At 37.0% G+C, this 23,647-nt stretch overlaps 1 protein-coding gene and 1 long non-coding RNA gene across 4 annotated transcripts in view; one reads left to right on the top strand and one right to left on the bottom strand.

Moving 5' to 3' along the window:
- Nucleotides 1–763: 763 nt before the first annotated feature.
- On the top strand, nt 764–3,221 carry LOC139793118 (uncharacterized). Its single transcript, XR_011724500.1, has 2 exons — nt 764–1,194; nt 2,650–3,221. It is a non-coding gene; the product is annotated as an uncharacterized lncRNA (long non-coding RNA).
- A 7,052-nt stretch (nt 3,222–10,273) lies between these two features.
- The window catches only part of MIB1 (MIB E3 ubiquitin protein ligase 1), a 77,511-nt gene continuing 64,137 nt past the window's right edge, over nt 10,274–23,647 (bottom strand). For 2 of the 3 annotated variants that reach the window (XM_071737297.1, XM_071737299.1), the window contains exons 18-21: nt 23,290–23,368; nt 21,616–21,729; nt 20,722–20,822; nt 10,274–15,632 (exon numbers count right to left, since the gene is read on the bottom strand). In XM_071737297.1, the coding sequence (XP_071593398.1) occupies nt 15,492–15,632; nt 20,722–20,822; nt 21,616–21,729; nt 23,290–23,368 (435 nt within the window). In that variant the 3' untranslated portion in view covers nt 10,274–15,491. The remainder of the gene's footprint in view (nt 15,633–20,721; nt 20,823–21,615; nt 21,730–23,289; nt 23,369–23,647) is intronic. The other variant, XM_071737298.1, reaches the window with a different exon arrangement.

Genomic DNA, 23,647 nt, shown 5'->3' with positions numbered 1-23,647 from the left:
TGATTCTATGATTCACTCTGTGAAGACAACTGCCAGGGCCTAAAAATGTAGTCAAGTCCATCCAGCTCAATGCCCAACGTGTGATACTATAGGTGGAGAGACCACCAGGCATGGTTAAGAGGAGAGCTGTGTGAACAGGACTGAATATATTGCCTGATGCGAAGAAGAATGAAGGAAAATATCAATTTCTCAACACTGAGAATGCCTTCACATTCCTCTAGCTTAGAAGCGGACCAGGGATCTCGTTGTATTGTTAATATTTAAGCCGTTCATTTTTCCACACTGGATTGTCATCAGATTTTTCAGGCTAATCAATAAGCTGCTGTCATAAACTTCCTGGATTTATGTGAGGAAATAAGAAGCAATATACATTCAAAGCCAGATGAGCTTGTAGATGGCAAACACATTCTGGCAATTAAGCAGAATGTGTGTAAGCACATGGGTCTGGGATGGGACTTCAGCACAGAAACTGGAAACCACTCCAAAGGTATCTTTCGTTCAGATTCCCTTTCCACACCCTGCAAAAACTGCTGAGTGAATGAGGCTTCCTGAACTTTGCAACTGGCTGGAATCAAGGCACTTTCCATTTTAACTCCCAAAATACCAAAAGGCAAATAAATTAGAGTTTTAGCATGCCGGGAGTCAACTGCTTTAAGAAAAACAAGAGGGTGAGAACCACTTGATGCTTGCTTAGTTTTAAGGCAAGCAGAGGGAAGAGACATTGTTAGAAGAAAAAAGAAAGAAAGAAAAAACGGAGAAAGAAAGAAAGGAAAAAAAAAAACAAACCACCAAAACCACGGAAATAGAGAAAAACTTAAACACAAATAAAGGTTTCTTAGAGATATTCAAATTGGAAAATGGGATTTGCCCAAGCCTGTTTCCTTAAAAAAGCAGGCAGGTAGATGGCACTGCTGCACACAGTCCTTAGCAAAACTGACGTTTTTGTTACTTGTCTGGACAACCCATTAAAGGGGAACCTCCATCTCCTTCTAGAGACCACAGATGTTTTGCAGTGATAGAGTGGAACATAGAAAGCAAAGTGTTGTGTTCAAGGAGCACTAAGGTGCAAGACCTAAGGGTCTGCTGTTTTTCATGGATCCCATCAGCACAAAACAGAAATTCTGCCTAAAATACTCTACTACTGGATGACCAGAGTATTTCATGGTCAAGGCTAAATGAACACCACTGCACCAGGTAAAATAGCTTCATTGGAGGAAAATATTCCAAAGAGTACCGTGACTACTGTTTAAAGGCAAACAGATAGAGTGAATTGATAAGCCAGGGGTCAACAATGGGTTCTGATATAAAACATTTGCAAAAAGAAAAAAAAACAAAACAGACCAGATCATGCTACAGTAACTTTTATTGCAGAGATCAGTAGGCCAGCACAGCTATTCATACGTATTGTATATACAAGTGCCTGATGCTTAGGCCATCCAGAAGAGAGCTAAAATGGAAGCATATAACAAATTAGTGTTAATATGCAAACAATCATTAGAAGTGTTAACAAGCGATGGTGGAGAGGCTCTGTTTTTCATTTTATTACTGATCTCCAGTAAGTGTTATTACCCTCATAGAATAACATTTTATTATGAAATGCACATGCACTGCATTAAAGGCTTCGATAGTCCAATGCTTGCCAGCAGCAGCAAAATTGTAAACACAGTGGAAGAATCATTTCTGAAATGCCGACAGCCATCAGTATCCATGAAGTTTATAGGATGCAGAGAGAGCCAACATGCTGTAGCATAAATAATTGGAATTTACTATGACTGGGGGATCTAAGAAACCAATTGAATGTTCAGTTTCTTCCCATTTTTCCAAAGAGCCTAAACACACATGCTTAATCTCAATCAATCTGTGCCTGAACTAGGGGCTTGAGTCTGTAAGATATTTTCAATTCTTTTTAGCCAATGGATTTCTTCAGCATTTTCTTCTTTAACAATACAGCAAACAGCTGCAACTAATATTTTTCATTATGATTTTGTGTATCTGTGTTGTTTTACAACAAATTTTACTTAAAACAACAAAAATGCAACTGAGCCACTCCCACTTACTGTAGAAATTAGATTTTTCTGAAGACTGGCAGAACTGGACATGGTATCAGATACAATAAGGACAATGTTTATTTTAAACTATAGCTAAGAACATATGTTGATAAATAAACAACTTAGAAATGAAGGAGTTTACAAGACAAGATGAAGACAGACTTAATCTTTGCCTACTTTCCATTACTGTTCATCATAACCTGAAAACTACTGATGCATTTTTTTTTTGACTACCTATTTATTGTAATAATTTCTTCAGCTTTGACATACAGTCAAAGCAATAAGTTAACAGGGTTTACATTTCTGTGTTGCAAATATGGAGTCTCTACCCATCAGGAAGAACAGCAACAGGAGCTCAATCTGTGTCTTATATCACATCTGAGTGGCACTGAGCCCCTCCTAAGCTGCCTTCAGCAACAGCACAACCTTGAGCAGCAGCACAACACAGCAGATAAAGTGCACCCAAACCACCACCTCAGTACCATGTGCAAACTAAACGTAGAAAAGTTTATTGAATTATTAAATAAGCAATTAGATAAAATGAGATATTAAATACAGATACTAATTCTGTGTTGGTTTCTTTTTTAATCCTTTCCCGGAGAAATATCAGGAATACTAAAGGAAGAATAACCCCTTCCCTTCCTACACGTACCTCTCTCTTCAGAAGATGGCTAAAAACCAGTGAAGAAAGGGCAAAAAAGGAGAGAATGCAGCGAAGTCCTACTGGGGAATAGGGTTTTAATGAACACACAAAGCAACGAGGTGACATCTTTATCAGCCCTCATAAACCTTGATTGAATACACAGCGATAAGGCCTGTTTAAGCTGTCATCCTCACGATAACACAGGCAGAGACAACGCCAGCCTTAGCAACGACCTGTGTAAGAGGGGCCCTCCCAAAAGTGCAGGCACCACTAGGTAATGTATGTCATGTAAACAGTTCAAAGCTTGTGCAGATGGTTTGTTTGTGCCACGGTGGGAGGTGGAGGGATGGCCGAGAGGGTCCATGCACATCTTCTGGCGGCACCGGCTTGATAGGGAGGGAACTGGCTACAGAGCTCCTCTGGTTGTGGGGATGGTGAGCTGTCTGGGGAAGATGGGTGCTTTTGAGTCAGAGTGACCTTTAGCACTTTGATCTGCAAACACCAAGAATTTAATATAAGTGGAAAGCTTCTTCTGGGTTTCGTGTGTAGTTGGGGTTTTTTCCTTTTTTTTTTTTTTTCCTTTTCTTTTTTTCAAACAAGCATCCTATTTGAGATACATAACACTAGGAAGCAAGTGGGCACTCGGGACAGAATGACAATGGAAGTTGGCAGCAACATGACTTCTTACACAAGAGGATCTGGGCCTGACCATCTTTAAACAGAAAAAACGTACTAAGCTTTTCAAGTCTTTTCTAAACATCTTCAAGAAAAATCTTGGCAACTTAATGGTTAGTAAGCAAGTATTTAATTATCTATTTTTCTATATTTACATCTAGCTTAAAAAAAAACCTAATAAAATTTACACCTGAACTTTTTTTCTCCCCCAAACTGTTCTTCCCTCACTCCAATGCTTGCAGTGACACCCACTGGCTGCAGCAGGTTGAGTTTCTGAGCCATTACTGGAATGTTTCAGAGTAGTAACAAGTACGGTGACACAAACTCAGAAAACCATGACCACCAAAAAGCTGGCATGTTGTCACTTCACTTAGTAATACAACTCAATAACTACATCCAGCACAGCTTTCTTCCACTAAAAGCTTTAATATGTAAATAAATAATGATAAATTGTTACTTGTTAGGTATAATAAAACTTACATTCGTAGCTAATTACTAGTTAATTAATAATTCTTATTGTTTAGGTGGTGGCAGATACTAGTTCCTTTTACGTCTGTTTGGTCTTTGGCAAGACTGTGAATTAGCACTAGTGCTAGGTTTTAGTTTTCCATCAGGAAAACACTAAGCTGAGCTGGTAAAACACAGTGTGCCTGGCTGGCAGGGGAGGCATTTTAATTACTCAGGAACTCATTTATGCTGTTGTATGCTTCCTAACATACACCAGCAGATTCATAGCAGCTCCAAGCAGTATTTTTCTTCTTTCACACACAGGAAAGAGGGGAAACACGAAACTAAGAGATTTAAGTAAAGTCTCATGGGAATCCCACAGAAACAAAACCTAACAAATCCCAATCTAATGGCCTCAGTTAAAAGATAACTTGTTTCTTCAACTTTATTAGTGATTTCTCTGTAACACATGTAGGTTCTTAATGTTTAAACAAAATTATCCAAGTTTGAGCTGGAACACAAATAGCTCCTATTACACTAAGTGGTCACCAAAAGAAAAGGCTAGGTTTTAATTTAACTACAACCTGATGGATCTGAAAGGATAAGGGAAACTTCAGAAATAGTTGGAATAAAAAATTAGAAAAAAAAAGAGGTCTACTTTTTGCTTGTTCTATGGCATGAGCCAAGAGCAAATGGCTCCTGGCTGTGAGCACGCAAGGTGTGTTTGCTGACTTACTCAGATTAAAACCATTCAGTCAACTTTAAGTTATTTCCCCCATCTACAGCCACTAATATTCCCTCCAGAGGAGAGTCAGAAGCAGAACTATTATATTCATGGAAAACACATTTATACAGGACTTCCCGCAGAGAAAAAAAAAAAAAAAAGAAACTTTATCCAATGCCTTCCCAGCCAAACTTCCTCCTGAGGTGAAAAATCCTTCCCTTTGATAAGAAAGTTGTGTCAGACCACATTTCTGTCCCTGACAAAAGAACTGCTCTCCCTTGGCTTGTTCCAGTTTTGGCAGCCATGCTCAGCAGAACCACACTGCTCTTCCCTGATAGTCACCACACTTAACAGAGCCACCGGCTTATCTTTGAACTGAACAATAAAATATAAATGAACTATGAACAAGCACAAGCAGTTATTGTGGGAACACCACCCACCTCAGCTCCAAGGCAGGCAGTTCTCCTCTGGGTTAGAATTCCATCAATAATGTAAAACGTCATCAAAGACCTCTCCTTCCTCTGCCCTCTCTTCCCTCCCCCCCCCCCCATCCAGACTCAAGATATCTACAAAACTCTCTAGCACTGCATGTACACCCTACACAGCAAAACCAGCCAGGCTTGTTACCTTCCCTTCTTCCCTCTCACGTTGTGAGAGGAAAAAATTAACAGAAGGAGGGGAGAGACACTTTCACTCAAATACTAAAAGTTGGTGCCTTTCAGACACCCTTGTTTCTAATCTGCTGCCAACCAACCTAAGGATGCACACAGCTGCCTAAGGAACCCTGCTCTAGAGCTCTGGGGTAAGTCTGTGTCCAGGTTCCTTGTGGTTCTACTGACCTCCTCTCAGGTTAGTTATCCTTCAAGAAAAGCCAGGTGCACTAACTAATGAAAAATATTATGTTATCTTGAGTGCACTACACTACTGCTCTCACTGCTAGCTACTGCTGACAGGGTATTGTGCCATGAAGATGTCTTCAGCTGTACCTACCTGCCAAGGGATAACACTGCAGCTTTTAGAGTATCTCCCAACTCACCACTTGGCCATGACAAGGAAGAGCTTAACCTAGAATGTGCCAAGTCTTTGCCTGTCTTCCCCAGAAAAACACAGCCAGCCCAGGCTCTCTTCTAATATTCCTATAAGCTCTGGAGCTGGCTGGTTTTGTGGTTAAACAACTGTATCTGCTAAAACAATCAGGCCTGATTTTGTAGGCCAAATTGGACCAAATCCAAGAATTCCAAGCACAGCAGTGATGTTCCCACTGATTTCCTCTGAAAATTACATGCCACCTGAAAAATAAAGTAACCCTGCATTTGAGAATGGAAGATGGACAGGAAGAAAAAGACCTGACTAGATGACCATTAGAGAAACAAATCCTTTCCTCATCCTGGAAAGTTTCTGAGGACAACACTAGCTCTCCTACAACCCTTTGGGGAGATGCAGGATGGTGGTAGGGAACAGATGGGGCAGACATGTGGGATATATGTTTGACTTCAACCAAACCAGACAACCAGTAGCAATTACAGAAGCATTTTTGGCTAAACAAAAAACCTCCCTTCCTAAATCCTACTGTCTAGATAGGGTTTTTTGTTTCTTTTGTTTTGGGTTTTGTTTTGTTGGGTTTTAGGGTTTTGGGTTTTTTTGTGAAGACTATTTAACTACCTCCTCAAAGCCAAGAAACTCCCATGAAAGCAAAACTATGAAATCAGCCAGTGACTAACTTTTCTTGAAGTGCTCAACAACAGCTTGCCAAATCTTGGTGTCACCATTTGATTCAGCATAGCACACAAAGCCTAAAATTAAATGGTCTGGCATCCCAATCCTGTTAAAGAAGATCAGCTTTTAATATCTAATTTGTTTGCATGCTATTTGTCCTGAGCTGACATTGTTCCATGGGTTAGTAGATGCCCAGAGGGCTTGGCACACTCAACCCTATTTGGCTCCAACACTTTAAAGCTGTAAATGGCCTCCAACTACCACCTCCTGCAGGGCAAGCATCTCACAGGGCAAGTTACTGAGCAGTTGATCTGCAGTAGCTTTTTCACCCTGGTGGCTGTTTGCAGGCAAAACCAGCTCACAGTAAATCCAAGGTCACTTCCCCCTTTACATCCTTTTTTGTGTGTGTCATGGGAAAAGAGAGTTGTACTAGGTGTAACAGCCTGCCTGCTTAAGGGACTGGCTTGAAACTCCTACATCTCTCTTCTCCACATCTTGAGTGGTTTCAGTTTAACTCTAGAACATCCCATTTCAGGGAGGGTTGGTGTGGAGGGACCTATCCATAGTGTTGGACCATGCCAGACAAAGGAGGTAGAGGTACAGCAAGGCACAATGTATCCACAATAAAAGCTCTCAAGAAAGGGAACAGAAGAATTTGTAACTCCTCACTTTCAAGAGACCACTCCACTCTCCAATTTGCTGAGTTTCTCTCATAAAATTCCTAAGAATTAGGCCTATGACTGCAGTTTAGTCTTCAGTTTCTCCATGTCCTTACTCTAACACACTTTTCTAAGCCAGCAAGGAGGTGAGAAGTGCTTCTACACTCTAGGCCCTCCATATGAAGTAGTGAGGGAATAGTTTCAGAGGACAAATTACAGGAAGACTCCCTCAGCCTTAGACAGAATCAGAATGACCTGACAAAAACCTAGTAATGATAGAATTAGGTGCTTTAAGTGCTACAGAACAGACAAATACAGAAAAAAAACCTTGATTCTTTGAATTGTAAGGCTGTACTATGAACAGCTTAACTAAGGCCTTTGTGTTAGGAAAAGCAGCCTTGTCTACATATAGAAGTATCCTTTGTTTTGCAGGTCTCATTGCAAAGAAGGAAAGAGAGGGTGAATCATAGCACTGTATTTCAAAGCCAACAAACTATATAGCATACTCATTGAGAAATAAATGCCATGTAATTGCTATTTCTCTTTATATAGCTTTCATAGAGAATATCACAAGGCACCTTAAACAGTGGGGATTACGAAATCTTAGTAGGAGGAGTAACAAACAAACGTGGTATCAGATTTACTTCATTCACAGTGACAGAACTTTTTCACAGTTCTCTAGAAGGGCTGCAAGAAGCCCAAGAACAGAAACTTTCTCTTTGCAAACAACACCCATGCTCCTGCAGAAGACCCTACTGAACTGAGCAGACTTCTTCCAGGCAGCTTAAGTGGGTGAGATACACGTGACTAGGAGACAGGAATTTCCAGGTTGAGTTTCTCTGGGAAGTACTTTTTCACCAAAAACTGAATCTGAGATAGGGTAACAATGGAAATTTCAGGCAGCCAATAAACTAGAGAAAAAGAAAACTCCACCTCAACATTTACTTGTTCCTGATTTTCCTTATATGGTTGAGTACAGCTGTAACCAGACCAAAAGAAAAACCCCTACTCTACCACTACCACTTGGGCGGCAGCCACACATTTTCTACCACTATAGAGAAATATGTGTTGTTGATCAATTAATGTAAAATTTTGCTACAACTGATGGCAGGAATTCCTCCTGTCAGAATCTGCAATTAAGAGGGGAGTCAGAAACAAGGGTAGGGGAGGCACCCTGCTTATACAATGTCACTGTGCCTACTTCAGTGTCACAGAGATTCATTTTAATGCATCAGGGGAAGCACTACATTTAAGAAAGGATACAACAGGAAAGCTGGGACACACAGTTCTGCTATCAAAAAAACAGACATAGAAAGAACTGAAATGGAGGACTTGAGTAGTGAAGGACAGAAGCACCAAAGACAAGAAACACAAAATCTGTAACAGACTGATAAGAGAGAATGGAGAGTTGCAAACATGAATGCAAGAAAGGTCCCTGGTTAATTTGGCAAGTGCTCAGTAAGAAACTGTGCCAGCCTGAATGACAGTAACCATACTTAGATTCCTATTTGTGAAATACGACTTTGGTACAAGGGTTGGAAATTTTTGTCTAGGGAATAGCTGTCTGGTCTGTTCAGCCTCTTGGTAGAAAGATAATGAGTTACTTGAAACTCCTGTCTCTGAGTAACTTGCATACTCAGGGAAGCCTTGAGAAGCTGGACATTCCTTCCACTGAACAGACTGATAGGCTTCAAAGCATATTTCACTATAAGCTGTGTTACTATAGGGTGGAAAATATTAATCTGCTCTAGCCATCGAAGGAGACTGTGGTTATCATGAGGAATATGTGGGACACTTATACAAGAATTCTTTTCCCCTGCCCCCTGGACAAGCTCTCTCATATAGTTTTATCTGCTCCAACTGAATGCTTTTGAAACAAAGCTCGACTAAATGAATACTTTCAGCCAGAGCTAAAGGTAAACACTCCACTGGAACTTTGCCCTAATCAATAGTAGCAATGTTCATGTCACATGAGAGTCAGAGGATAGAATATGGTGCTTACTGAAGTCAGCAAATAAGCTAATTATACTTATCCTGCTTGAAGAAGGGGACAAGTGAGGTCTGGTCCACCCACATATTAATGCAATCATCATTACCCTTATCCCTTGTTTGCTCTGTGCTTATTAAAAAAAAAAACAAAAACCAAACACAGCCTTGTCTCAAAAGGAGGGTGCTACTGACCCCTTGTGGAAGAAACTCTCATATATTTTAGGATGCACAAGCGCCAGGGAAATCAGCTCAGATTTGTCTACTTAACCCCACCCCCATTCCAGCTTTATTTTTAAAGAAAACTCAGTGAAACGGTGTTAAGGTGTTGTGAGGAGACACAATATTCTTAAAAACGAACTTTCCTACTCTTAGGCAGTTTGGCAGATGAGACACTAAACTTCCTACAACTTGAAGTATTGCACTGTAATATAATAAAATTTTCACACTATCAGCGAGTATAATTCTTGATTTTGAACATAATTTAAACTAATTTCAATCCATCACAGCATTACTCCATTAATGACTGTATTAAAAAAAAAAAAAAAAAAAAAGCTGACATATTACTCTCATAATTGCCAAAGGAAAAAAACAGTATTTAAATCCCTAAAGAAACTTTTATCAAAAATCTCTTCATAAGCATCAAAACCAGCATCAACAGGCTTAGTTCTTTAAAGTAAAAGCTTTCCTATGCATGCTACTTTGTTGACTCACATCTGGCTGCACTAGATCACCAATGATACTGTTTCTAACTGAAATTACCTTTCCATACTGTGGAGAATCAAGCCTGAGATGGATGACTCTCACTTTTTGTTCAAATCCCCTGATAATTTTTCTTACCTAAATAAAATGGTACATCAATGAAGAATCAACTTCTGCATGTCAAATCCAAAGGAAATGTCCAGAGTTTCATCATCCTTGTTGCAAACAGATGGCTGCATTACTGGATACAGTTGGAATTAGAACAGCAAAGTGTCTCATGTGGAGATTAATTATATTAGACAATATCTACATTATGAAGTAGTATATTAATTATGTTCTATAGTATGAAACAGCATTATCAAAATCTAAAACCATCAATAAAACACCAGCACAGACAGCAGCTTCCATTGCAACCAACGTTAGGGGTGAACAAGTCCTAAGCCTATGCCAATGCTGATAAATATCACTTTCAATTAACAGGTACATAGAGTGTGAACTGCTCCTGAATCCCAAAGAAAAGAACCAGTAGCTATTCAAAATGTATTTTGACAATCTGTATTAACTGTTTTAAAAGAAAAAGTTTAAAAAAACCCAAGATATCTGCAGCACTACATTTTCATATAGAACATAAACCAAAGTTGAGGCAGCCCTGAAAAATGAAAAGAAACTGAGAAAGAGAGCAACAAACTTTTTATTCTGTCAATTCATTTTCCACCTGTACACTTCGATAAATTAAAACACTAAGCCACTAAAAGTCTGGTTGGTTTTGTTGCCTTTCATTACATTTTTTTTAATGCATCCATTAAAATGAAAACTACAAGTATAAACTATGATGCAGCAACTGTTGTTGTCTCAGAATATTGGAGATACTGTATTTGGCAGGAGATTTTTAAATGATCACCTCCATGTAGCCAGATCTGCAAAGATCATTTAATTCTAAGTGAACCCAGAGTCTAACATAAATGTTACAGCAGCTCTAACTGGTATTATAAACTGCACATTTACAGAAAAATTTGCACATATGCTGTAGATAAAAATTATAAAACAACCTTTTTGTTGTTACAACATAATCCACCCTGCTTACTTCTACTGTAATACTTGAGTATCTCTGGGAGATTCAAAGGAACACAGCATTTCTGATGTTGCTACAAACGCACTCTTCAGGGATACATTAAAAAGAACCAGATTTTTTTAAAGTTGATTGCAAACTTTCACAATAAATAAAGGCTGGTACAGTTTTAAACACTGTATGTTAACAACGTACAGAGTTACCAAACATTTGTTCAGGTATAGAACATTCTAAATCTGTGGTGTCATCTAACATCATTAAAACTAATAAGGAGAAAGCCAAATGAGCCACCACTCGCTTCACCATGATGTGTGAACGAAAATTGGTATTAATTCAGTCCAATTACACCTTTAAACTAAAGCTTTTGAAAAAGTCAGCATACATCTTATATAATAAGCTTTATTAACCATACAGTACATTAGCATTTCCTTTGAAAAGCTTAGACTTTTCTAAGCAGTTTTAATGAAAGCAATTATAGAATGCCACCTGCATACAGAAATTCACTATATTCAAACAGCCTTAAATTTCTCCAATAAACAGTCATGTCAAAATCTACAATTTACTGAAAAAGCTGATTTTAACAAAAGCAAAAATACTCCTGTGGTTCAGTAAACCTGTTTTCTAATATGAATAGTTTGCATTCATAAAGACACTAACCTTGGGACAAAGGAAGTACTTCCTAGAAACTAAAAATGAAACAAATTTTTAAACTATGAATAGCATGCAAACACAGATTTGTTGCCCATTATTTCTCTCTCTCTTACAAAAGACATACTGGGCTGGAGTAAAGCAGGTATTTTCACATGTTTGTTTATACAATGAACTCTCCTCTCATGCCAGAAATGTCACATAAAGAACCTTTTATCAGCTGTATCTGTCACAAATGCTGCTTCTGTAAATTTGAATACTATACCCTTCAGACTCCCCTGACTGGTGCAACAATCAGCTAACGTATGGAAAGCTTAACAATACCTACATTTGCCAATTTTATAGAAAGTATATACATGTTTATAAATCCATGGCAAGGGTATTACAATTATATTAACATCAATTCATTATCTGGATTCAAAACATACCTGCATTCTGTAAGGACTCTATGGCTGCTGCCCATTCATTAGTTCTATCAAGGCACTGTACAGTCATTAAGTCTCAAATATTCTCCAGGACATGCTGAAGAACACTGTGAACATGTTTAAGTTGTTAAAAAGCCCTGAGTCAGAACTTTTGTATTTACCACAGGCTTAGCTATAAAAATGGCACATACTAAAGCTTCTGCGGGTAACAGTTTTGCTTTGTCAACACAAACAAGTTACGAAATGCATAAAAAGACAATAGTATAAATTCCAGCAACTTATGCAAGAAGGATGTACAATGTACATTGTGGCAAATCACAGGCTACTATTGTACGTTAATTTACACAGTCAGTAAAAAACCTTTGCAATGTACTCAGACATCAAAACTGATGAAGCAAAACAAAACCGATGTGTTCCCCATCCCTTCACAAAGACAACAACAAGAGAAGAATTCAGGACTTTGACAGAAAGGAGGTAGCACTGCTAAAAGTTAGGCTGTAGTGTGGTTGGGGTTTTTTAAGTGAAAATTTGACCCATGCAGCACAAAGAACAGGACAGACTCTTCAGTTAACCAGCTGCTACTGGAAGAATAAAATTAAGTTTCTGACATAGAATTTTGTAGAGGAAGCTTAGATCACCAGCTCAAAGCAGCTTCTTCAAACAATTTAGTGTTTACACAAACTGCAATACTGCTACAAATAATCATACATAAAACTGCACCTCTAGAAAAACCTACACAATAAGTAATTAAATGACATTATTTTTAAAAGACCATTTCATGTCTTTAAGAGAAGCTAAATACCAATTGTAAGACTATGATAACAAGGCACAAGTACTTGTGCAAATCTGCTATAACTTCACCTAGTCCACGTTAAGAACAACCCCTCCTAAACAAACTTTCACATTTCCACATTTATCCTCTTGTCAGTGTAATTTTCAGTATCCTCTTCAGAAAAAAAAAAGGATTCCTCCAAAACCCAAAACACAAGTACACAGTATTATAACAAATGGGAAGTAGGTGACAAAACCCACATTTTGAGAAGTGCCATATAACAGAAAAAAGTCTAACTTATAGAACTTAACAAGCTATAATTATTTAGCATATTCTGTTATCCTCTTAGGTTGCCTTTGTACTTTAAATCACTGTGTACTTATGTGACCATTTACACACTTCACTAAACAGAAGAATTGAAAAGTATTTTGCTTAAAAATCTGAGTGTACCTCATACCTGAACAATATGTATTCGTAGGTGCCTTCTTGATTGTTTCCAGAATCAAACTGAGAGATTTAATTTAATTTTATTTCAAAAATGGTATAAAATACCAAGGGGAAATTATAATAAACAAAAGTTACTACTCTTATAATTTACAGTATATTAGAGAAATGCCTTACTGATTTTTCTCTTTCACTTTGCTTCCTAATAATAGAGATATTAATAATGAGATGGGCGTTTCCATCTTGTGCTGAAGACAGAGGTACAGTGATATATCCTCAACTCTCCTACTTGTTATGACCCCCTTTGGCTTGCAACTGAGCTTCTGTTTTTCATCCTTCAACTATGTGTTACCCTGTGCATGTTGCAAAGATGATACCAAGTTAAATTGAGTGGATGAACTTAGTAGCTTCCTCAACACCAGTTCACCTCCTACATCAGAATCCAAAGACCTGTGTATGGCCAAATGAAAACTGCAATCAATACTCAGGTTCACTCAGACCTTAAGTGGAGATAATGAGATGCTACACTGAAAGGAAAACAACCCTTATACGAAAGACTTTCCAAAGCTCCTTGAAACTTCAGTACTTTAGAACACAGACAGAAGAGGCAAGAAAAGGGAGGGCTATTTCATTTGACCAAGACAACCACTACATAAATTATCTGAGAACAGATGACCACAAGTAGACAAAATAAAACAGACTACTATATTGACCTCAGATTAAGATTGTGTCCAATGAAAAATTACTGAAAAGAATGATGAACATTTGCAATTCTGAATCAGGATTAAAGATGGCTATAGAAAGGCCGTGCATTACATTATTTTGCTGTTAGAAGCCACTCTCTCTATATTTTATCACTGTAGTTATTTTCTGGAAAACTATTCAGTGTTTAAACCTGATCGGTTAAAAGTTTACCTACCTTTACAGTTTACTAGTAACCTGTTTCTGAGACTTTACCAATGTTTGCACAATTCAGACATATCAACATGAGCTTCAAAAGACTGATTTATCTGAAAGGATAAGAATTGTATCCCTTTATCCTTACTCAAATCTTCGCCTGAACTATTCCTTTTTTCACAATTTTAATTAAATGAGAAATTAATCTTAGCTGCAAGTAAGGCACCTAAGTGACTCCAGCATGGATTTCTTTTTTTGTTCTACAAGAGCACATCCATATGAAGTCTGCACAATGGAGGGCTACATAAGCTATGCAATCAGAAACTGCCAAATCACTAAGAAGGAGTAAGCACACATTCCTTTTACCTACAAGAGTTCCTTAAATCTCCATACTTTTTTCCATCCAGAAAGATGGGAGGATGTACCAGTTATCAAAATGTTACCAGTGTGCAGCTCCTGACAGCAGCATTTTAGCAATGAGGAACCCCTCTGTCACATCAGGGACAGCTGATGTGTCTGTCACTCTGTCACTCTGTCAGCCACCTTCAACTCACCCAGACAGGATTCACAAAATTCACTGCTCTGTCATCGATATCTCCATTTGCAATGTTCACAGGTAAGTTCTGGTTTTAACACCCAACTTAAACAAATAAGCAATATTAGATCTTTTCTGCTGACACTGTTTGCCTGTAGACAATGAAACTACTTTAAGAGAGGAAATCTCCCAAGATCTCCAGCTTTTCCTAATTCACAGACCTAGAATTTTTAAATGGCCACACAGATATACCTATATCTTCCTCTACAACCAACCAAATTCACTCATCTGAAATGGAGAGCTGACCCACTGCTCTCCCACTGTTTTCCTTTCTAGTCAAGTTAAAAGCAATTCTATACAAAATCATGCATCTGGCAGAAATTCACTATTTGCATTCGCTTGAACACGTTAGACTAAAGTGCAGTTTTCAGAACACGGAGGTTTTAAACTAACATTTTCTATTTACTGTTTCCTTCCCAACACATCCTCAGCAAGAAAGGGCATGATAAAGTTAGTATTATCTTAACATTGTATTCTGAGGCCTGATCTTAGGGGAATAGAATATTTATTACTATTGTGTTTACATTTTGTATCGATTTTGCATCATCTACATTTCAAGACAGAAAGCACTGTGAATCATACCTGTCATAGGAAATGTCAACATTCTGCAGAAACGCATAAAACAAAAAAACCCTAAAGATTTAGATTTGATATTAGCTGACAATATTAAAAAAAACCAAACCCTTACATCACTTGACACCTGATACATAGAAGAAAAACATGAACAAAACCAATATAAGATTGTCCCTTTAAACTCTAAGGGGAAAAAGAAGGCAGAAACAAAAATGGAAAAAAGACTGCTTCAAAATTAGCTTCAGGCTTAGAAAGAGTAAAGCTAAAAGCAGACTGTCCAAATACTGTTCTTCCATTTGGTGTGTTCTGAGTCTTTAAACAGTTACCACGTAATGAGCCTGCGCTACAGTATCAGAAACGTTTTCATTAGAACCCTTTACTGCCTTTCAACCTCACGGAGATTTTTAGCATCAAAACGTCCTTACTATTCATTCCACAGCCTAATAACATAGACACTACTTCCACTACTTAATACAAAAGGATCCTTCGTTCAATCGCCTTGCGGCATATGGGGCACTCGCTCATCCGGTCTCCGCAAAGCTGACACGTCCCGTGGCCACAGAGGAAGATCATGTTCTTCAGACGATCCAAACAGACAGGACACATGGTCTGGAAAAGATTTTTGAGAGGTTACGTAGTCAGTGGCAGTCGTGGTGCAGCATCAACATGCAATATATAAATTGCTGGCATCCAATAATAAAAGTGCTATCTTAAGTATAGCAGATCGCTGCCAGAGCATAACCCTGCCACTAACTGGAAAACTCAATTTAAATAAAAAGTTAAAAACCAACAGACACCAAACATTTTTACTTCACATTGACTTAATATATTTTGGCCTTTTTTTACCCCATCTTGACAGAAAATCTATCTCACTTATTTTCAAATATGACCACCTGAAGAACAACAACCCAGTAGTAGGTTGGTATCAGATTTTCAATATCATTACCCAGGTTTGCAACATTTAAGATATTCTTCAGCAACATTCCCCTCAATGCCATGTAATCTTCAAGGGAACAAACACCACAAACAGCTTTATGTGCACAATGATTTACCAGTTTCTTCTCAGACTATTTAACCACTCATATACTTACCTTTAAACACCAAGCCCTGACACGTGCAAAAATAATAAAAAAGCTGCACGATCAAAACTGTATGTAAAGATTCAACACTTGTAATTCGAGCCTTTGTTTATGAAGCTATCTAGATTTTCAAACAAAAAAGTCAAGTTTCAAGTGAAGAATAATTTAATAAATGTGTGACCTTCAGTCATAACAGTAGCACAGCAAACTTTTAAAAGCAGTTTTAATCGATGAACAATAAAGTGACAGCCAATGCCCCAAAAAGATCCCCTAAAATTTTCAACAGCAAAGTCCATTTTGTACCAAGCTTCTAAAGAACAATGTCCTTCACCTTTTTGCATATGCAGAAATTGATGTTTTGGTAAGGCATGTTCCTTCACCATAAACATACTGCAGCTATATTAGGATTTCATTTATAACAATTTATCAAAGGTTAGTAAATGAGCAGATGTTGTAAGAGATGACAGTTGTTAAGATCATTCTATAGTTCAACAAATCAAACCTAAGATGTCTTCAGATCTGAGACACACCACTCAGATCTAACAGTTATAAATGATGATATAATATATAATATGACATACTGACACAGCTCAGATTTCAAATGCAAATTCATTTTATCACCACTTTGCACCTGTGAATTGTTTCCTTACTCATCACTGGGGTCTTCAATTTGTTCACCTCATGAGAGAGAATCCATAGCAGGAACCCTATCCAAGATAACCTTAAAGTATTAGAGAGTTCTAATGATTTGTAATGATTCTATAGAATTAATACTCATTATTTCCCAGGGTAGAGAGCTTAGTTAAAGTCCCCAAAAAATCATCATCAGTCTGCTTATAGAGTTTAAACTGGCCTGGAACTTGTCCAAATGTCTATTTTAATCTCCAGGATATGAGTATAATGGGCCAGCAGGAATGCAAAACTTTCAAATAAAACCTTATGTCAACTTACAAGCACTTTCCTCAAAAATGCTATGCTCCAGCTTTGCCAGAATTTCCACAGTACTATAAAAAACCACTACCAAACTAAAAATGTGAAAAAGACCAACTGTCTGTCAGTCAGTCCTGCTAATTTTTCCATTAACACCAAGTCATCACTTTCACATCCCAATGGGACAATTACAGCATTCTTCCTTCAGTAACCTATAATCTTCAAATAATAACTAAACAGTTATTTCCAATTAATATACAGCTGTCCTGTGACAAGTGTTTATAACCTAATAGCAGTGATACGTTGTCCTTTGACAAAGGACTGATAAAGCAAATCCAAATCTTATCTTTGGAGAAAAAAAATTATAACCTTTATTCTATGTTTTTAGTTTAATGATTAGCTTTCGTGCCTAAATATGTTAGAATTAGTGAAGTTACAAGGGTCTGTTTCTCTCCAAATGTCACGCCATTATTTGAAAATTAAAATGTCTACCAAGGGACTAAAAAAAGAATAAAATATCAAATCTGTTCAGACATCATTACTTTTGATTATTTCATTCAGTGAAGCACAGAAATCCTAACGTTTTCATTTTATAGATCTTTTCTACAACTGTATGCAGCATTAGCAAACTGCCCCATTCCTTCTGCTTTAAAATACAGTTTAATATTATGTTAGCTGTTTAATTTCTGAATAAGATACTATTTTAACATTTAAGTTACCTCATACCGCAGGAGATTTCAGCAGGCAGAGACCACGAAACTTCCAGTTTGCCCTGCAATTCTATTCTGACAAAAACTTTCTTGATTAGATCAGCAGTTTCCCAGTGGGATACAAGCCCAAATAACTGAGTTTTATCCCACTTGCAAGCAACATTCATTCCTTAACCACCACCTTCTATGCACTTTTACAGTGGAAGAAAGTTCACTGCATGCCTTATACCTAATTTGTGTGACAGAGGCAGAAAATAAGCAGTCTCTGTTTTTATTGTATCATTAGTTAGAATGTTCTCTGCAGGAAACCACCCTCTACTTTTTTATCTGCATGAAACATTTGACTCTCATTTTCAAAGGAAAACAAATGGTATAAAAAGGGACTATTCCTGTGAGAATTACTTCTTTGGCTAAGTAAAACTAGTCTGAAAAAGTGCTCATCATACCTTTAAGTATAACGTGGTTTGCAATTCATATAGATTTTTAGCACCAACAAGGTGTTTTAAACGGCTTCACGTATCAATTCCTTATCACTAAAAACAGTTTTTCACACAATATACAGGTGCAGAGTGACAAAATAAATTTCTTTTTAAGGAGAAAGAAAGTAGTGTAAGTATGGTGAAGGAACATACATAACATATTAGACAGATGATAGTGATTATGTATGAAATGGAGTGAAGGTATTGCAATTACAGCCAAAAAGGGTTCACATTCAGGGAATCCCTGAAGAATGGTGTGGTCATCAGATGTGGGAGATTCTGTTGACATCAGCATCACTTCTGCTTGGCACCAGAAAAGGTTTTAAAAGCTTGCTGCACTAACATACTAGATTATCATTGAAGGTATGAGTTGAAACATAGGATTACACCTGCTGAAAGAGAACAAATTAATTTTAAGTACAAAAATAACAATGTAATGTGAAAACTGAACTGTTAAAGCACAAATCAAAAGACAACATGGTTACAGAGAAATGCTGTGCACCATTTCAAGCACAAATTTAAAAGATGACTAATCTTAATCAAATCCAACACGCTACTCACAAGTATGAAATACAAGTTGCCCTGTCACACCCTGTCACAAGACTAAGCAGAAAAGACACTAAGGAAAACATGAAAGTGTCTCGAGACAAATGGCACAAAGAACAACCAGAATTACATCTTTCTAGTCAGAGGCATTGAACAGTCTTCAGTTTTATAGAGATTTAATATAAATTATTGGACTAAAGGGCATTCCAAAGCAAAAGAGTACCCTTCAATTCTCAAAGCATTCCAGTATTAGATCTTACTACTGCAAATATGTCAGCCAGAAATACAAGAAAAATAAATCCTGTTCTTCCTAATACAGTTGAACTTCCTGACATTAGAATGTTTATGGCCAGCAAATCTCCAAGTCAAGATAAAATTGTTCAGAGCATAAGAGCACCTAAAGAAAACTGAAAAAAAAAACTAAGATCATATCTACAAGAAGAAAAACTGTAAAATAAAGTAGTTTTTCTCTCATGCCCTATTAATAGGAGTACTAGCATTCCCAAATAGAACTCCAGTCTTTTATAAACTCCTAAAATAAAGTAACCAGAAAACAAAACCACACATGTAAAGAAAATAGATTACTTGGATTTAAGCATTTATCTGCATATTTCACATCTATAATTTTACTTTTTTTTCACCCAACGTTAAAAAGTCAAATAGAAGCTATATAGTTTGTGCAAGATGTCAGAGATACCTAGAAATTCCAGATGTTATAATTAAGGCGTATTTTTCAAATGACAATTTTTAATCCTCATGTTCTTTTACAGACAAAACTACAAAAGGAATCTGTTTTTAATTGGATATTTCAGTTTCTATTACTGAGGTGTGGGCCAAGCCTCCATACAACAGGAACAGCTCTTCACGGATGTGCAACTGAGGTTAAGACTTGCCGGTTATCAGCTCTCAAATTTAAGGTATTTAGTGGTATAGGCCCTAAAAATGGCTATATAAATTGACTTAGATTTCATACACATGAACAGCTGAAAGCAACAACTACCAGGACTAGATGAGATGCTGCCATCACTGAAGTACTGCTGACTGTTGTAAGCCTACAAAAACACAAGTAATACACTAATACATTTCTCTGATTCCTGTATCCATGAGAAGTTTCTTCCAGTTGTGTTATACACAAGGAAGGCAAAACCCACAGTACTATTACAGTTCTAAGAATGTAAGTTCATACAATAGTCAGATACCCCAGGTTTTTTCCTAATGAAAAATCTCAGAATCAAGGGTGGTGTTTTGTTCAAAAGGATACACAAGGAAGCCATTCAATAATTTAACACTGGAAAGTTCAGCATATAGACAGCTATTTAAGTGATTATAATGGACCTAGACTTACAAATGTAACAAATTTTAAAAGATAACTGTTTCTAAATTATGTGTGATCAATCAATGAATAATCAATACAATCTATAGTCAATTTGTATAAATTTCCTCAATACTCAAATTACATGTGCAGTACTTTCAAAGGTTTTAATTTTGCAATCATACAATTTTTTGAAGAGTAAATAGACTAGGATATTTGTACAACAGTTAACTGCCAGTCATTTTTCAAAGCCAGCTTGTGAACAGGCAAGTAAAGATTCAGGTAGAGACAGAACAGTCAAGAATATCTACTTCTATTACTGTTCTGTAAAACCAGCTTCTGCAGTACCTATCCACTCCGGTCAGCTGAACAGGCAAAGAACATACTGACTGGGCAGAGCACCCATTTTCAGACACACCAACACAGATGCTGTTAATAGGTGAATTATCAAACTCAGCCACTTGATTTTCCCTTTCTGTTTTGGTTTTCTTTTTAATTTTTAAACCTGTATGCAGAAGACATACAGGCCACTTCACAAAAAATATTGGTTCTTCAACATTTAATTTTGTTTTAAATAACAGAAGATGCATTGGTTTTTCAATTATTTTAGTGGTCCATGACATTTTTACTCAGCACTTTTACCTGTTCCTTGATGTCCTGTAACTGTTGCTGCAGCTTCTGTACATCCGCATTGACATTGGTGTTGTCTTTGTCTTTCTGCATAACTGGAATGTTTCCACTTGCTGTAATTTAGAGAAAACCAAGACAAAAGATTATGCATCGATCTAATGAAATGGGAATAATTGTATTTTCAGTGTACTAATTACAAATATTCAATTATCTGAAGAATTAGTCAAATACATTAGATAATCTAATTAGATTCACTAGAACACCACTGCAACTCAGCTCCTAAGGAACTTCCTTGAATTTAGTGGCAACTCCTTTGATAAATATTTCCTCAATAATGATGCTCAAAATGCTTGTAGCCCCTTAATGTTATCAGAGTCCCTATTTGTCAGTGAAGTCCCTGCAGTATTCTTCTGCACGTGTAAAAAACAAAGCCAAATCCTTTCACACTCCAAAGAATACCTACACAGCCCATTCTATGTGGTGTCCAAAACTACACAAGCATTTTGGAAATAGTTTATTCAAAATATGGGCTAATATTAATATTAACTATTAATTATTATTGTAAAAGTAATAATAATATTAAAACACATTTGTTCATTTGCATAATAACAGACAAACTTTAGCTTCTGCTTCATGGGACATTATTAAAAATCCAAGCAGTTGTTTATGTTTCAGTTTCTACTCTGGATGTTGGAAGCAATCCCTTAGTGAAAGGACTGGTGTTACAATCACACCTGCTCCTATCCATGTAGAAAGCAGTACAAACAGTAAATGGATACCTGGTTTCACACTGGTTTTGTCAGAATTTTCTTTAAAGAGGAGAGGAAAAATTTAGGTGATTTAAAAGAACAACAGTAAGAAGTTGGTAGAGGAATGTGAAAGAGTATGGTTTTTAGAGTCACTCACAAATATCATCAGTGGTATCTTCTGTACCTTTCCCTCCGCAGCACATTATGAAAGGTACTCTTCTCTCAACCACTGCCCGACATTGTACACATTTCTTCATCAAACTGGCACAATCTGAGAGGTCAGAGAAATAAATCAACTCTCAGTCCTGCTATTTCATTTTGATTCTTTCATATCCAAGAGCTTGGTTTTTTCCCAGGAACTACATAGCAATGTCATAATGAATGTTTACAGTACAAATAATTGTTTGTGTTCAACCTCACATAATTTTCTGCAAATCACCCCTATAAACAATGTCCTGTTTGGGATTCAAAGTAAACTTACTATATTTCCTTTAAGCATATTTTAAGTGAGCAGGGTCCTCTTTCTCCAAATGAACGTTTATACTTTTTTAACTTAAGCAATTCTTGTGGAAAAGCTGCACAAATCTGTGACTCAAGCTTCCAAGAATGTCTTGACTACTTGCTTCTTCCTCTAGAACAAAAGATCTTGCTTACTGTCCTAATAATGCAGGAGCAAACAGGTGGCAACATCTTAATTGTAAAAATAAGGATTATCTTTTGATAGAATCCTAGAAAGGAGGCTGTAATTTTTCTACAAAAGTCAAATGATTTTCTCATAAATGCTGGAGGTTACTGTGAATCAATAGAGTGCATCCTAAAACTACTCAAGTTTGAAGACTCTCACTTCTGTCAAGAAAATAATCTAGAAAGAAATCATTTACACCTGTTAAACCTTTTGATGCTCTTACAACATCTTAGATTTGGTGGTGTGCATTTCATTGCTGAAATCCTTCATTACACCAATCAATCTTTTTGCTGTTCTTTTCTGGGCAACTAATAAAAAAACCCTTCTATTATTATCTTTCAACTGCAGACAATGGAACAGGACAAACCAGGATAACTGTAAACTCAGTGATTCAATGTCAGGTCTCTCATCCAGAACAGAAAAAGAAACCAGACTTCTTTAGCAGGACCAAGTAAGCAGTTACTTATGGGAATGATTACCTTCCCTCTTATGCAGATCTTCAGCAACAAGGGCTGCTCCTCTCTAGGCATATGGCCCTTCAACAGAGCCCTGAAATATCTGGTGACAAGGTGATGGCTATATTCCTATCCACATATCCTCAAAAAAAAAAAAAAAAAAAAAAAAATCTGGACATCTCCTGTGTTTTTTTTTTTGCTCCACAAGATACACCAGAATGAATCATAACTGGGGCTCTTTAAAAAGATACAGGATGTGCCTTTTCAGGAAAAATACAGCCCTTCCACAAATCTACAGCTTAGCAATGAAGCACATTTCATATTTATTCACCATATTCTTTTAAAACACCATTCACCCAAATGAATGGCCCCCAAAAGCTGCAACAAGGCAATAAAATTAATTCTAATCATTTCAGAACCTTTAATAATACACAGCAGGCTTCTATAAACTGAGCAACCTTACTCACAATAAATAGTTCAGATGGAAGAACACCTGCTTATTCTGAATTTTTGAAAATCTCCAATTATTTTCTTATTAGCATGCCAAACAATGCTAAAATTTTAACTATCACACTAGACCATCAAGTAAATTGGACTTGAAGTCAGATTATTAGTAAGCTTTTAGCAGTCTGATTAAAAGTGTTCTGTTTCAAGACTACTTTAAAAAGAACTTCCTGTCAAGTTTACTTACTCTCACAAGCACACATATGACCACAAGGCTGGAAAAGCACTGCTGCCTTTTTGTCTGAACATACTACACATTCTTCAATCTGTAAAGAATAATAAACATGCATATGAGAAGTTTATCTTCTATGATCTGAGCAACCATTTCAGAAGCCTGAGGACCTTACTGGGATGAGACCCCCAAAACTGGGCACAACTGGTCAAAACTCTGAAGATATGTAACAGAATTCATTATTCCAAAAAAGAAAGTGAAAGCTTACAGTAATTATTAACTTCAAAAACAAGCACATATTAAACTAACTCAGTTTACAGGCAAATCTTCTTTCTAAGCTGCCCTAGAGAATAAAAGAACTCAGAAGAACTGA

This window comes from Heliangelus exortis, chromosome 2, assembly GCF_036169615.1.
Source record: "Heliangelus exortis chromosome 2, bHelExo1.hap1, whole genome shotgun sequence".
Classification (NCBI taxonomy): Eukaryota; Metazoa; Chordata; class Aves; order Apodiformes; family Trochilidae; genus Heliangelus; species Heliangelus exortis.
This window is presented reverse-complemented; position numbering and strand designations above follow the sequence as displayed.